The sequence below is a fragment of the Phoca vitulina genome, unplaced genomic scaffold, assembly GCF_004348235.1.
Source record: "Phoca vitulina isolate PV1807 unplaced genomic scaffold, GSC_HSeal_1.0 scaffold5, whole genome shotgun sequence".
Taxonomy (NCBI): domain Eukaryota; kingdom Metazoa; phylum Chordata; class Mammalia; order Carnivora; family Phocidae; genus Phoca; species Phoca vitulina.
This window is the reverse complement of record NW_022589708.1, coordinates 75,717,425-75,731,171: the sequence shown is the minus strand read 5'-3', so window position 1 is coordinate 75,731,171 and position 13,747 is coordinate 75,717,425. Positions and strand designations below refer to the sequence as shown.

The following is a 13,747-nucleotide window of genomic DNA, read 5'->3' as shown; positions in this document are numbered from 1 at the left end:
AAGGAGGGGTCTGAACAATGTCTACGGTCCCTCCTATCCCAGGGTAGACCCTGTCTCCCGCTTCCAGAACAAACCATGTGGATCTGTCAAAGACATGTAGAATACGAATAAGTACACTTATGTAAAGGTCTCAGTGATATTCCCGGTACCTCCACTTCCAGACCTCAATCTTCAAAATTCTCAGCTTTCCTATTCACTTGCCTCTCCTTCCTGATATCACCCATCTAGGATGCCACGACGTCTGAAACACCCCAATGGTCTCAAGTTATTTCCTAATTCTGAGTTTTCCTGGGTAATAGACAAACTTCCAGAGAGCACTATATTCAAATATGATAGAAGAATTTCATAACACAACCTAAAGTTTGTATGATATGCAAATTTAAGCAATGTACAAGGACTGTAGCAATAAAGAAACCCACTAAATATTAGTAAAACGAGCAGGAAAAAACAGGAAAGATTCACCTTTTCTTTGTCTAGATGGATTCCGCTGATTTCAAAATCAAACATAAACAGTTCAGCCACTCGCCTATAAACAAAACGAACCCAGGTTATAATGGGTAATAATAATTATTAACAAAATCACTTTCTTGTTAAATAAATTGGACTTTTTCAACTGTACTCCCCAAAAGCCAAACGTACACACACACACACACACACACACACACACACACACACACACCTTGTTTAAAACCAGGAACTTTACATCTTAGAAATAAGGCAAAACATCCAGCTGACTGACTGGGCTTATTTTAAGCTCTCCTATGGATGATTTGGTATCATATACATCATGCTAACTGTACAATAAGCCTTAAATTGAACAAAAGGAATGGCGATTACTCCAATGAGGTCAAATTTATCTGCTGCTTTTTTCCTAGAAGAGAGGGACATCTTTTCAATTGTCCACTGTCTTTCCTTCAAAAAATGTTTGCCACATACTTTAGGCAACCCACCAAATAAATACTTGGGGGACACATACATGCTGCCCAATTGCAACTTGGTAAGCTGTATACATACAACTATAATATATTTATATCTAGCATGTATATTTAACAGAAGTATACTCTAAGCTGCTTGTTTCATAAGGCATGGTCCCACAAGGGGACAAATACTTTCTGAATGAATGAATACAAGGTTAAAGATATAATAAATTTCCTAACAGGGATACAAATAAAGTGGGGGAGTTTAAAGAGAGACCATCAAGCAGGTTCCTTACTTATCAGCTTCCATCCATCTTGTGCTAAATTTGCTTAAGATTTGTGAGGGAAAGTTCCTCACCATTTCCAGAATTAGTACTAGTTCACCATTGTAGAGAGCAACATTTTTAATAATCATCAAATGCATCTGCAAACTTAAGAGCAAGCCCTAATTTTCCCACCCTTTCCCTGCTGTAACAATTTCATCAGAACAATAAAAAAACAGTAACAGTGGAATAGAAAGTATCTTGGATAACATCTAAAGTAAGGGGCAACTTTTCATTAATTTTCTCCTGTAATATTTTATACGTAGAAGGACATCTCTCCCTTTTTAGTTAAAAGCTAATTTGATATCATTTACTTCACATTAGACAGCAGAGGAATTAAAATACCGAACTCACACCATATCGTCAACGGAAGAAAATTATGTGTGTGCTGGAAACAAGATGTTATCATGCTGTGCCACAAAAGTATGGACTGGTATACACAGCTCTTCAAACACATTAGAGTGAAACACATGGTCCCTGATGTCCAGGAGATGAGTCTAATATCACTCTTAAGTAAATCTGACTGATAAATATGTATCAGGGGATCAGGAAACAAGAGTGTATCTCACAGAGCTTATGCTAGTATTACTAACATGTAAGAAAGAAATAATTGCACATCATTTCTTTATTGGCGGTATGAAAATTACACAGTAAATGGTAGCTGTTTATGTGGTGGTGAGGGGGAAGAGAATTAGAACCAAATTAACCCTTTCTCTCCTTCCCTACTACCACTATCCTAGTCCAGGCTGCTGTCCCCCTTGCCCTGATATAATATAGTTAGTCCTACTGGGTCACCTTGCCTCCAGTCCTCCATCCTTACAGGATGACCTTTCTCAAGGTCAGAAGTCCTTGGCGTGATTAACCTGGCACCTCATGAAACACCCTCTCCTCCACTGTGAGGTCTCTCTGAAGGCTGTCCTCCACTACCAACCAAATTAGGGGCCTCTGCTATGGGCTCCAATAGCATTTACGATTTCTATTTAACAAACTCATAGCAGCAATGTCCACCATAGCCAAACTGTGGAAGGAGCCCAGAGGCCCTTCAACAGACAAACGGTTAAGGAAGATGTTGTCCATATATACAATGGAATATTACTCAGCCATCAGAAAGGATGAATACCCACCGTTTGCATCGACATGGGTGGAACTGGAGGGGATTATGCTAAGTGAAATAAGTCAAGCGGAGAAGGACAATTATCATATGGTTTCACTCATATGTGGAACATAAGGAATAGCATGGAGGACCATAGGGGAAGGGAGGGAGAACTGAATGGGAAGAAATCAGAGAGGGAAGCAAATCATGAGAGACTCTGGACTCCGGGAAACAAACTGAGGGTTACGGGGGGGTGGGGGATGGGTTTACCGGGTGATGGGTATTAAGGAGGCCACATGTTGGGATGAGCACTGGGTGTTATACGCAACTAATGAATCACTGAACACTACATCAAAAACTAATGATGTACTATATGCTGGCTAATTGAACATAATAAAAAATTAATTAATTAAAAACTTAATATTTAAAAAAAATTGTTGGGAGAACACAGAATTTTTTAAAAAGGTTTTACTGGAGCCATATGATGGAAAGTCATGAACCAGGTTGTAAATGCTTTACAAGGATGTTTAAGTATAATAAGCAAAGAGGGAACAAAAAATAGCTTCAACCAGTGTTTAAAAAAGTCAATATATGTATTGCAGAATATGAAAAATCATTGTGATTTGCTTTACATGTAGGAGCTTATTCCTTTATTCAGAGATTACTAACCTGAGAACGCCGCCATGATAATTACTTATTTATTTCAACTCCATCCAAATCCCAATAATTAAAAACATAAAACAGTGTACACTTGGACAATTTTTCAAAGGCCTACTGCATGAGACTTTCAGTTTTTCTTCCAACTAGGAGCAGCTACTTAGAATATTAAATTCTTTGATGCTGTGCCGGAAGCTGAGTTTCTTGGCTAATGAGAATTGTTTTCTTTCTCTTTAATCCTGCTGCGTGCTTGGAACCAATTTCACGTGTAACACCTCTTTCTGTCAATAATAATTTTTTTAAAACTACTAGTTTTCTGGAATTAAGTTATCCAAATATTTGATCTACTCTCCTGGCTTTCTCTGACTTTTCATAAAGGGTATATTTATCTTCCTGATTATTGTGCCAGTATGCTTTGAATGGACAGAATTAAAGTTCTTCTAAAATTCTGAAAATTCAATAGACATTAATAATTTAGTCACTTACCTTCTTTCTTAAATAATGTAAAGTGCTTCACTCAAGCCCCTAAAATATCCCCATTATCTCTACCTCACGGTGATCTCCCTTCCTGAACAGTTAACCTAAAACACATTCCACTCTCTCTTTTCAGGCAAAAGCATTTTCTGTTTATTTTAGTAAGAGGGGAAAAAAGATAACAGGGGTTGATAAAGGGGGATGGAAATGTATTGTATAATGTAAGTTTATTATATTATATAAGTTTACTGTTTAACAGCTTTATGTAGAAATGTAGGGAAAAATGAAAATCACTAATCTCAGCAAAGATAACCACTATTAAAATTCTTACATTTCCCTCCAATCTACTTATTTTTTTAAGGCTATGCAGAACATGTGAAATTAAGTAAGATAAGGTTAGAGAAATTAGCACAGTGCCCAGCACACAGTGGATACTTGAAAAATGTTTGCTGAGTTTCTGACTGGACATAAGGGGCACTTAATTCCCTCACACTGAAACATCAATTCCTCTGGCTCCTGGACCAGGTGGACTGGTGGCGGACATGCAACAGGACCCTGTCCTGAGAAGCAGAGGCAGAGGCAGCATCTCTGGTCTCATAAAGATACTGTCTGGGTGGCAATGAACTTGCGGCTAACACCAACAACAAGAAAGACCTTCCCTTGGCTTCTACCCAATCTACTTTGAGTATGTTGTACGACTTATTCAAAATAATTGGGAGGCAACTAACAAAGATTTTTATCTTACTTTTTCTTTTAAAATTATACCACAAACATTGAACATTTCTCTATCTCTTTAAATACTCTTCAAAAACGTGGCTTTTTAATGTTTGTAATGTTTGGTCGCCTGGATTAAAATATTTTCATTTTTCCCACTCCTGTAATCCATGCTATGATAAAAACCCCTGTTACATACATCTCTTTATCCTTGTTTGTTTCCTTAGGATACGTTCCAGGAAATTAAATTGATCAAAAAGGTGTCCTCCATAAATATTTATCAATTTACACTTAACCAGAGAGGACCCATCATCCAAGCCATAAAACACGATTGTTGTTTCAGCTTTGTTAAGTGAAGGGCTCTTTGTTCTCTCTTTCTTTAAGGATGGTAGGGTCCCGTTCTTTGAATGACTACTATGTACCAGACACTGTCAAAGCATTTTACTTTCATTACTTCATTCAAACTTCGTAATAATCCTTTGAAATACTTTGTTATTCTCTTCTTACAGAGGAGAAAACAAGACCTGGAGAGTCAAGGAGCCAATATCCACCCAAAGCCGTCTAACAGTAGAGGCCAAGTGTGCAGCCCCTGCTTCCCACTTTCCCAGGGTTAAACTTGTTACACTGTTCCAAGTTTAATGGCCATGTGTCTGCTATTCCTTATTTTGTGAGTTTCACAAAAAAGAATCCTTTACCTAGTTTTCTATAAGGATATCCACTTTTTTTTTTTTTTAGTAATCTGTAAGGCCTCTTAACACAGTAAAGATATTAACCCTTTATTATGTAAGTAACATTTGTCCCATTGTGTATTCTGACTTTGAATGTGGAAAAGTTTTGCCATACCAAAGTTTGCAGTTTTTATATAATCAAATCAATTTTTGGTGGTCTGACTTTGGTATCACGAGAAGACAGACCTCCCACCTTCCAAGTCTGTCAATACTTTTATGATTTCTTTTTTTAAAAGATTTATATCTTTAAGTAATCTACTTTTTTCCCCAAATAGTTATCTATTGGCCTAACATCATTTACTGAAAACCGTCTTTCTGTACTGGTAGGAAATGACACTTCTATCATATACTAAATACAGTCTTACATATATTCGTGACTGTCTGAATTTCTCTTTTCTTTCATTGATTTAATCGACTATGCTGGTTTAAGTATAATGCTCTTTTAAATACAACATTTTAATAATGTCTTACTATCTGGTACAAATCCCTTTTTAGTACTTTTCTCAGCAGATTTCTCCTGCCTATTCTGGCACATTTATTGTCTATGACTTCAAAATCATTTTAAGTAACAACAGAAAAATCTTCTTTATAGATTGGATAGCACTAAACTTACAGACCAGTAGAGACCACCACTGAAGCTTTCTTCTTTCTTATCTCAGACTACGGTATGTTTCACCACTTAAATATCATCTTTCATGCTTCCCGGTGTGTGTGTGTGTAGGAGTGATGAGGTTTTGCATGCTTTGTGCTTCTGAGTTTATTTCAAGGTGTATTATAGCTTTTGTTGCTCTTGTGACTGGGATTTTCCCTCCATTATATTTTCTGAAGATGATGTGTTTGTTATATTCTTTGCATACAAGAAAGCTCTTAATGGTTTTGGAAAAACCCAAGTAAAACCGGTTTCTTTATAGCTGGTCTTCTCACAGACTCTAATAAACTAAAACTCTTTAAGAGGGGAAGTACATTAATGTGTCAGATTTCCAAACTTAACTAATGGGACCCTTCTGGGTCATACAACTAGTAGCTCATATGAATAGCTCATACAACTAGTATTTCAAGGAATGTATCAAAGCTTAAGATGATGATCTACTCAGTTTAAATCATTTCTTTTATAATTTGTTATGCCAAGATAATTTATTAAATCTACAATTCTCTGTTTTATCTTTACACTTTATAGTTCATTGTCTTACACTTCACCATACACAAGGTTCTCTCTGGGTGCTAGCCAACACTCTTAATGATGCACAAGTACCATGATATTTCTTTTTTTTTTTTTTTAATTTTTTTTTATTGTAGTACGATGATATTTCAATAATTATTACTTCAAATTCTTCCTCCTCCCACTTCCAAGTTACCTTTCCTTTCTAGAATACTGATAGTCTACCCAGCTCACTTTTCCCAATGTAGTTATCATTTTGTTACTTTAAAAATCCTCTTGGCATTTTTAGTAACATCTAGAAATGAGCTATGTATCCTGTTAGAACACGTCCTTTGCACCTAAAATAGTCTGCTAATCCACTACAATTTTTCTACATTAAATGTAGAAAAGTCAGTCTTTAGCAAAGTCAGGTTATGAATAACCTACTGCCTCTACTCAAAGTCAATACCAGTTGAGTACAAATCCATCACAATGAGCAGGCATTCAACTTTTACTTGTTTTGCTAATGAAGACAATATCACGCTCAAGACTAAAAGTATAGTAAAGGCAAACTATTCTGATGGTATAGCTAGCTTTACTAGTATCCCAAGGCTCAGGATCAATGAAGTGAAGTAAGATCAAACCAGTATCTGCATATTAGAAGTCAGGTGAAAATAAGCCCCCAAAGACAGCCTTACTGCGCAATTCATGCGGCATGGTACTCGTACATCAGATTAACAGCGAGATCCCAGTACCAACTGATCCCTGCAGAACGGGGCTTCACGTGGGAGTCATAAGCCACATATGGAGACAGATTGGAGAGAAGGAAGCAGGAGGAGGGAGAATCAAGGAGTGAAAAGAAGTGTCCCATAAATAAAAAGTAGGTAAGTGGGACGCCTGGGTGGCTCGGTCAGTTAAGCGACTGCCTTCGGCTTAGGTCATGATCTCAGAGTCCTGGATTGAGCCCCACATCGGGCTCCCTGCTCAGCGGGGAGCCTTCTTCTCCCTCTCCCGCTACCCCCTGCTTGTGCTCTTTCTCTAATGAATAAATAAAATCTTTTTTTTTTTTTTTAAGATTTTATTTATTTGACAGAGAGAGACACAGCGAGAGAGGGAACACAAGCAGAGGGAGGGGGAGAGGGAGAAGTAGGCTTCCTGCCGAGCAGAGAGCCCGATACAGGGCTCGATCCCAGGACTCAGGGATCATGACCTGAGCCGAAGGCAGACGCTTAATGACTGAGCCACCCAGGCGCCCCTAAATAAAATCTTAAAAAAAAAAAAAAAAAGTACATAAGTACAAACAGGTAAGAGAAAACATTAACCTCTGTGCTACAAGACAAGTAATATATAGATTGGTTAATGACAAACTTATAAAATCATCATAAATAAATATATTTGAGCAAAGAAATATGGTATCCAAAATCCTCTATCAAATGTTTTTATGCACTAACTTAGAAATTCAGCCTTTTAAATTCAGAATAATAAAGGTAATCAAATGAACCACAGGAAATCATTTCAAGAATCTTGACATCCAACCAGTCAATAAAATCAATTTACTTCTATCTTCTGGTGGTATCGATTATGGAACTTTAAGCATGAAGCTAAGTGTAAATGCCAACTGTTTACAGGAAGTTATTCCTTTAAGCACCTACTACAGGCCAGGAACTGCTGCAGGTGCTGGGATACAGCCCTGAACAAAACAGACTAAGTCCCTGCCCTCCAGGAGCTTCCATCTAGCAAGGCAGAGGGATGTAAACAGATCATGCTGGAAATGATTAGGACTGAGAAGAAAACACAAGTAGGGTAAGAGGATGGGAGCATGATCTGGTACCAAAGAGGAGGAGACACCATTTGAGTGAAGCTCTAAAGAAAATGCCAGTCATGTCAATACCTGGGGAGAAACACTGCAGACAGAGGGGAGCTGTGTGAGTGCAGAGATATGGCAGGGGGAGGCGGTAGTCTTCCCATCTTGCCTCTATAGTCACAACCATAATGAATGCAAAGGAGTAAGTACCTCGTTTCTGGATCAAGGGAATCCACAAGTTTTTTATCAGCTAGCAATTTTTGCAAACTTTGGTATAATTCCACATTTGTGTTCAACCTAGAAAAATTACAAATGAAAAAAAATTAAATGATTTTCTAATACCTTCTTTTTAACTTTACATTAAGAGAATGGTGTCACATCCTAGCATACACATGCCCAGAGGCCAAAGGTTTGGGGTTTTGTTTTGTTTCTTCATTTGGAATAGAAATAGCATAACCACAGTTAGTACAGAAACAGGCAGTCCGTTAAGCAAAGTATCAAGGTACTAAGTGTTCTGAAAGGTAAACAGATAAATTTAAAGCCACAGTCAGCAGCTGGAACCAGAAGAGCAGACAGGAGAGAGGGGAGTGGGAGGAATGTAGTAGCTGGTGATCTGAGTGATCTGAGCCCACTGCCATTGAGAATTCGTTGTTAGCAATATGCCAGTGGCCGTTTGTTTATTTAATAAAAAAAGAGGGAGGATGGGAGGAGGATGAACACAAAGATTCAGCAGTTCCAAAGTGAAGAACCTAGAACCCGGGTAACCTTTGCCCATCTGGGCCAGAGTGGCAGGCCCACACCGCAAGGAGAGCTCAAGGACACAGGCTTTGGGGCCACACACTAGAGTTACAACACCAGCCCTACTACCAGTCTATAACCTTGGGCAAGTATTTGAACTTCCCCAGCTTCTTAGACTTCAGGTCACCCTAAGGGTTAAATAAGATGCTCCCCCTATGAAGGAACAAATAATAGCTTGCCAGCCTGCCCCCGGCCCCCAACCTAAGTTCTGCCCTCAATCCAAGCCACAGTCCCATTATTAGATCCTGAGTTCTTTCTTCTTCCCTGGATGCCAGAAAGTCCTGCCACTCTTGGGGCTAAACAGTGAACTGGTTTTAGATACAATCTGCTCCCTGCCCGGTGGATCCTCAGGGTAGGGCAAGGCTGTAAGAACCATCTGTCCATTCCTACTCAGGAACTCAAGGATGGTCACGTTCCCTAGTCAGTGCATCATCAAAAACCTGCAGCTTTGTAGAAATCCAAGAGTCTCTGTTGCTACAGTTCTCATGGGCCATCCCAAAGACCAAGGGAACTGAGGCAGTCAGCGCCAGTGGGAAAACTGTCAACAGGAGGACAGGCACACCACCTCTCTCGCTCTGAGGCAGCAATCCCAGGAAACGGGGAGAACATCAATGTGGGCACCTACTTCCTCCAGGTCTGCTCCCCCTGTGAGCTACCACCTGTCAAAAGGACAGGCATTCAGAGACAGCCTGCACTGTATCCTCTTCAGAAGTTTCAGCCTATCTCCCATATTATGTTTTATGTCATGAGATCTGGCATCAGCTCTAAACAAACAGACCTAATTTGGGGCTTTTACTTCCACTGCTGGAAAATAAATCAATTCTACACATGCACCTGAAATCCTCCCGTTTTTCAAAGATCACCTGAAGCAATTACGATACGATTCAGCTAGACTAAAGGAGAAAAGGAGTCAAGGTGCTCCACGAGGACCGAGAGCAAAGCTCTGGCGAAGGCCCTGAGTTCAGGGTCCTGACCCACGTCCACGTCCTGACCCACGCCTGACCCAGGCCTCGGCGGGCCTCAGGGCAGCAGCTGGAGCGTGGCCAAGAAGGGAAGATGGAAACGCTCTCCAGGATGAAGTGAAGACCTTGCACAGATCCTCTTGACCATACTTCGCTACCAATTACGGTTCCCTTGTTGTCCTCCCGCAAAATTAAGAACCCACATCCATTATTCCAGAGCTGTTTCTAAAGTCAGGCCCGACACAGCGTTCAAGGTGCCCCAGGGAGGCACCCTGGCAGCTCTGACGCATTTCCTGGGGCTTTTCCCTGGGCGATGCTCTTTCTCCCAAGGAGCCCCCAATTCCAGTCCCTGCCTCATGCCCGGCGTCTGCAGTACGCAGGGACCAGTTTTATCTCAGTCAACAAGTCGGTTTTCAGTGGCTGTAAGAGAAATCACATGTACTGTCCCAAAGAGAGCAAATGATGCTCGGTGGGGGAGAAAGGGCAGCAGTATTTCCAGACGCATCAGGTCCTCCGGCGGGCCTTGTCAAACCAGGAAAGCCACCACGCTCCTCCTCCAGCTTCTGGTTTGTCAGGAAGTCTTCCGATGGTTTCCGGTTGTAGATTCCCGCCAGGTGAGCCCTGCCGTGCTCGGTGGCTTGCGACCCTTTCTGGCGGGGCGTCACGCACTAAGTGCTTTTGAATATGGCGCCGTCCGCCTCGAAGTCATTTTCACCAGCACTTTCGAGCTCTCATAAATGGCTTAAAATATTTCAATTTACCTCAAGATTGCTTGAAAATAACTCACTTCATCAAAGCCCCAGCCTGCCTCAGCCCTCCCTGAGAGTTTTATGATCTCCCTAGACTACCCCTCCCCACCCCAGATCCAAGGGACCGCAAGGCTACTTGTCTCTGGCCCATGGCCATCGATGCAATAGCAGTTTAATCAGAGGATAATCAAGAAACTCCAACTTGCCACTGAGATACTGAAAAACTCTCACTGATGTACACAACAATAAGGAGAGTAGATGTTTGCTATGCACCTGATGCCCCTAGAAGCACTTTATTATCTCATTTTCCTCCCAATAAATCTAAGAGGCAAATCATGTTATTACTTCACCTACAGACAAGGAAGTTAAGTGACAAAACAGATGAACAAACAGATAAACAACTCATTACACTGCAGGAGCCGGGGAGGAGCGCACAGGGGCCTGCCCCCAGGGCCCTCCCTCTTCCCCACCACCCTGGGCACTGGGCATCCCTACCCTGCGGGGACAAGCCCTGGAGACCAATTTCCTCAAGCACAAATCCACAAGACCACGTCACCCGAGATTGTTAACGAAGGGGAGCAAAACATACTTTTCTACCATGGTGCCAATACTTCTACAAGCTTCTTCCGCCGCCTCTCTGAATGCGCGCTCAGGGTGAGCAATTTTCACAAAATCGGCCTAATAAAGAAGAAAGACAAAACCAAGAGGGAATTTGATGGAAAGCTTTCTTCCAAGATCTGAGGGTAAAAATGAAAACCTGAGCTTTCAAGTGTGCCATTTGGCTGGCCCTATGCATTTCCATTACTGACATTTTCCTAAACTAATAGAGCTAGGCGGCATCTCGCTGAACATTTATTAATTCTGTTATTCCTTGGAATCAAGTGGGTTTCATTCCAAAGAAAATACTTCCACTAACCTTATTTTAGAAAAGCCTTTCTCCTTCAAATATAAACACCAAGTGAATTCTTCCTAATTCTACAGTTCAAAAGAGCAGAACCTTATTTCAAATATTCTAAAACTTCCTAACTAACATTGTTTGCAGTATGGTGCTCACATGTTTGCCTGGCTCCAGAGAACAAGGACAGATGCTTTTTTTTTTTTCCAACTGACAGACAACATACTTTCAAGACTGATTTAACTACTTCCTAGCCTTTGTGCAGAAAACAAAGGCACATTCTCTCTTTATAGGCCTTTTAATAAATATGAATTCCAAGTCTCAGCTGAAATGACTCACAACTACCAGTGCTGCAGTGGCTTCAATACTGACTTTAGCATTAAACTGAGCTAGAATTCTTTTTACTTTTTTTAATGAGATCACATAAAACCAGATTTTAGTTTTCATGTTAATTGCAGTATATTGCAAAAGAAAAATGCAAGGGAACTACAAAATATCAGTTACAGTCTTCATTCTCCAAGAAAACAACATGTGTGACTATAATATGAAATAAAATCACCACAAGGTAAAATTTCCTAATTTTATTATTAAATAGTTTTCAATGTAAAAACATTTAAATCCATAGTTTTATACATTTGATGTAACAATAAGATAACATTAGTACTAAAGCACCTGAAAAATGAGCTATGTAAAATTTACAATTTATATAAATTACTAATCTACATGTTGCAGAACTTACAATCAATATTTATTTCAAAATACCAGCATACATTTTAAAATTCATTTGTGGGGCGCCTGGGTGGCTCAGTTGGCTAAGCGTCTGCCTTCAGCTCAGGTCATGATCTCGGGGTCCTCGGATCGAGCCCTGCGTCGGACTCCCTGATCAGTGGGGAGTCTGCTTCTCCCTCTCCCTCTGCCCCTCCTCCCCGCTGTGCTCTCGCTCTCTCTCGACTTCTCTCTCTCAATGAATAAATAAAATCTTTAAAAAAAATTCAATTGTAATAGTGATGGGGAAAACAATACCGTTACATAGCAACTGTATGAAAAAAAGAAAAAGAAAGCAAAACCAAATGACCATTTGGTGGGAAATAACAGTTTATAAAACCCTTGCCTTATTACACTATTGATCTTACTGGCAGATAAAGTCCTAAAAATTCAAAAGGAAGAAGGTTCTTTGAATATTTTTACCCAAAGATTTCCACATATAAGTCACATTTAGAGCTTTTTTAATGAGATATTTCTATACCTCATAAATACAAAAATCTCCAAAAATAGGACAAGCTATGAGGCAGAGTTAAAATCTCTTAGCGAGAAGCAAAAGCAGAAATGTAAAAAAAAATAAAAATAAATCCTAGAACACCACTTAATTAAAATGGAGGCTAAGACAACAAATAAGCCACCAACAAATAAAGCCAATACGTGATGGCACATAAGTGAAATTCCCTGACAAATATTTTCCTTTTCAGGTTTTAGTGACACAATTAAGCATAGAAGGTCACTGTGAGGCGTCCCCGGGCAGTGCATCTCTCGTGTCCTCCATCATTCAAGGTGCTTGCTACACACCCACTTCAGAACAAAACCAAGACCCTACTAAACCAAGAAGTGACTACAATAAGACTGCAACACACCTCACTTTACTCTTGGGAAAAATCGTTTAAGATACTTTATCAATTTCCTTAAAATGGGGAAACTCACAGTGACTGCATGACAATCTGAAAGGTGTTCCTGCTCAATTCGGTTGTATGGGAGGGGAAAAAAGTTCCTATCAAGGAACAGCAAAGATGGGAAAGTGTTATGCAAGGTGAGAGAGGTCATTCTCAAAGGGCAAATGATTCCATTCATCTGACATTTTAGAAGAGACAAACTATAGGGATGGAGAATAGATGGGTAGTTGCCAGAGGTAAGAGGGGAGAGCTGGGTGTGACTATAATACAGGGGCTTTTTTGGGGTGATGGAATATAAAATTCATAGAATTGTACCATCCCCAAAAAGGAGTCAATTTTACTGTATAATCTTAAAAGTAAATAAATAGTTTTTTAAAAAATGGGGAGGCTAACTGACTCTCCAACCTCTCCAAGGTAAGGAAGACCTATTCATCGGACCCTAAGCAACCAGACAGCATGTAGAAGGTACAGAACAGCAGGTGAGGGCATGAGTTCTGTGGCCATGATGCCTGGCCTCTGAGCCCAGCTCTGCCACTTACTGGCTAGGTGACCCTGGGTATATCACTTCACCTCTTACTGCCTTTCTTTCCTCATCTGAAAATGGGAGATATGCTGAGAAGATTAATTCGGTTAATCCAGGCAAAGCTTTTACCAGGGTCTGGTGCCTCAAAAGATCTAAAAAGAAAAGTTAACATCAGAATATAAACTCCATGAGGTCGGAGACTGTGTGTGTCTATTCATGACATTCCCAATGCCTAGAACAGTGCCTGGAACATGGTGGTGACTCAATATTGAATGAATGTGAAGAGAAAGCTATATATAGTCCAATAC

At 40.1% G+C, this 13,747-nt stretch overlaps 1 protein-coding gene across 5 annotated transcripts in view; it reads right to left on the bottom strand.

Annotated features, from left to right (window-relative positions):
• The window catches only part of MIPEP (mitochondrial intermediate peptidase), a 189,513-nt gene that overhangs the window by 172,908 nt on the left and 2,858 nt on the right, over positions 1-13,747 (bottom strand). For all 5 annotated transcript variants that reach the window (XR_004299262.1, XR_004299260.1, XR_004299261.1 and 2 more), the window contains exons 3-5: positions 10,947-11,035; positions 8,059-8,145; positions 463-526 (exon numbers count right to left, since the gene is read on the bottom strand). Coding sequence is in view for 2 of the 5 variants with exons in the window: in XM_032403337.1 (XP_032259228.1) it covers positions 463-526; positions 8,059-8,145; positions 10,947-11,035 (240 nt within the window). In the remaining 3 variants the exon portion in view is untranslated. The remainder of the gene's footprint in view (positions 1-462; positions 527-8,058; positions 8,146-10,946; positions 11,036-13,747) is intronic.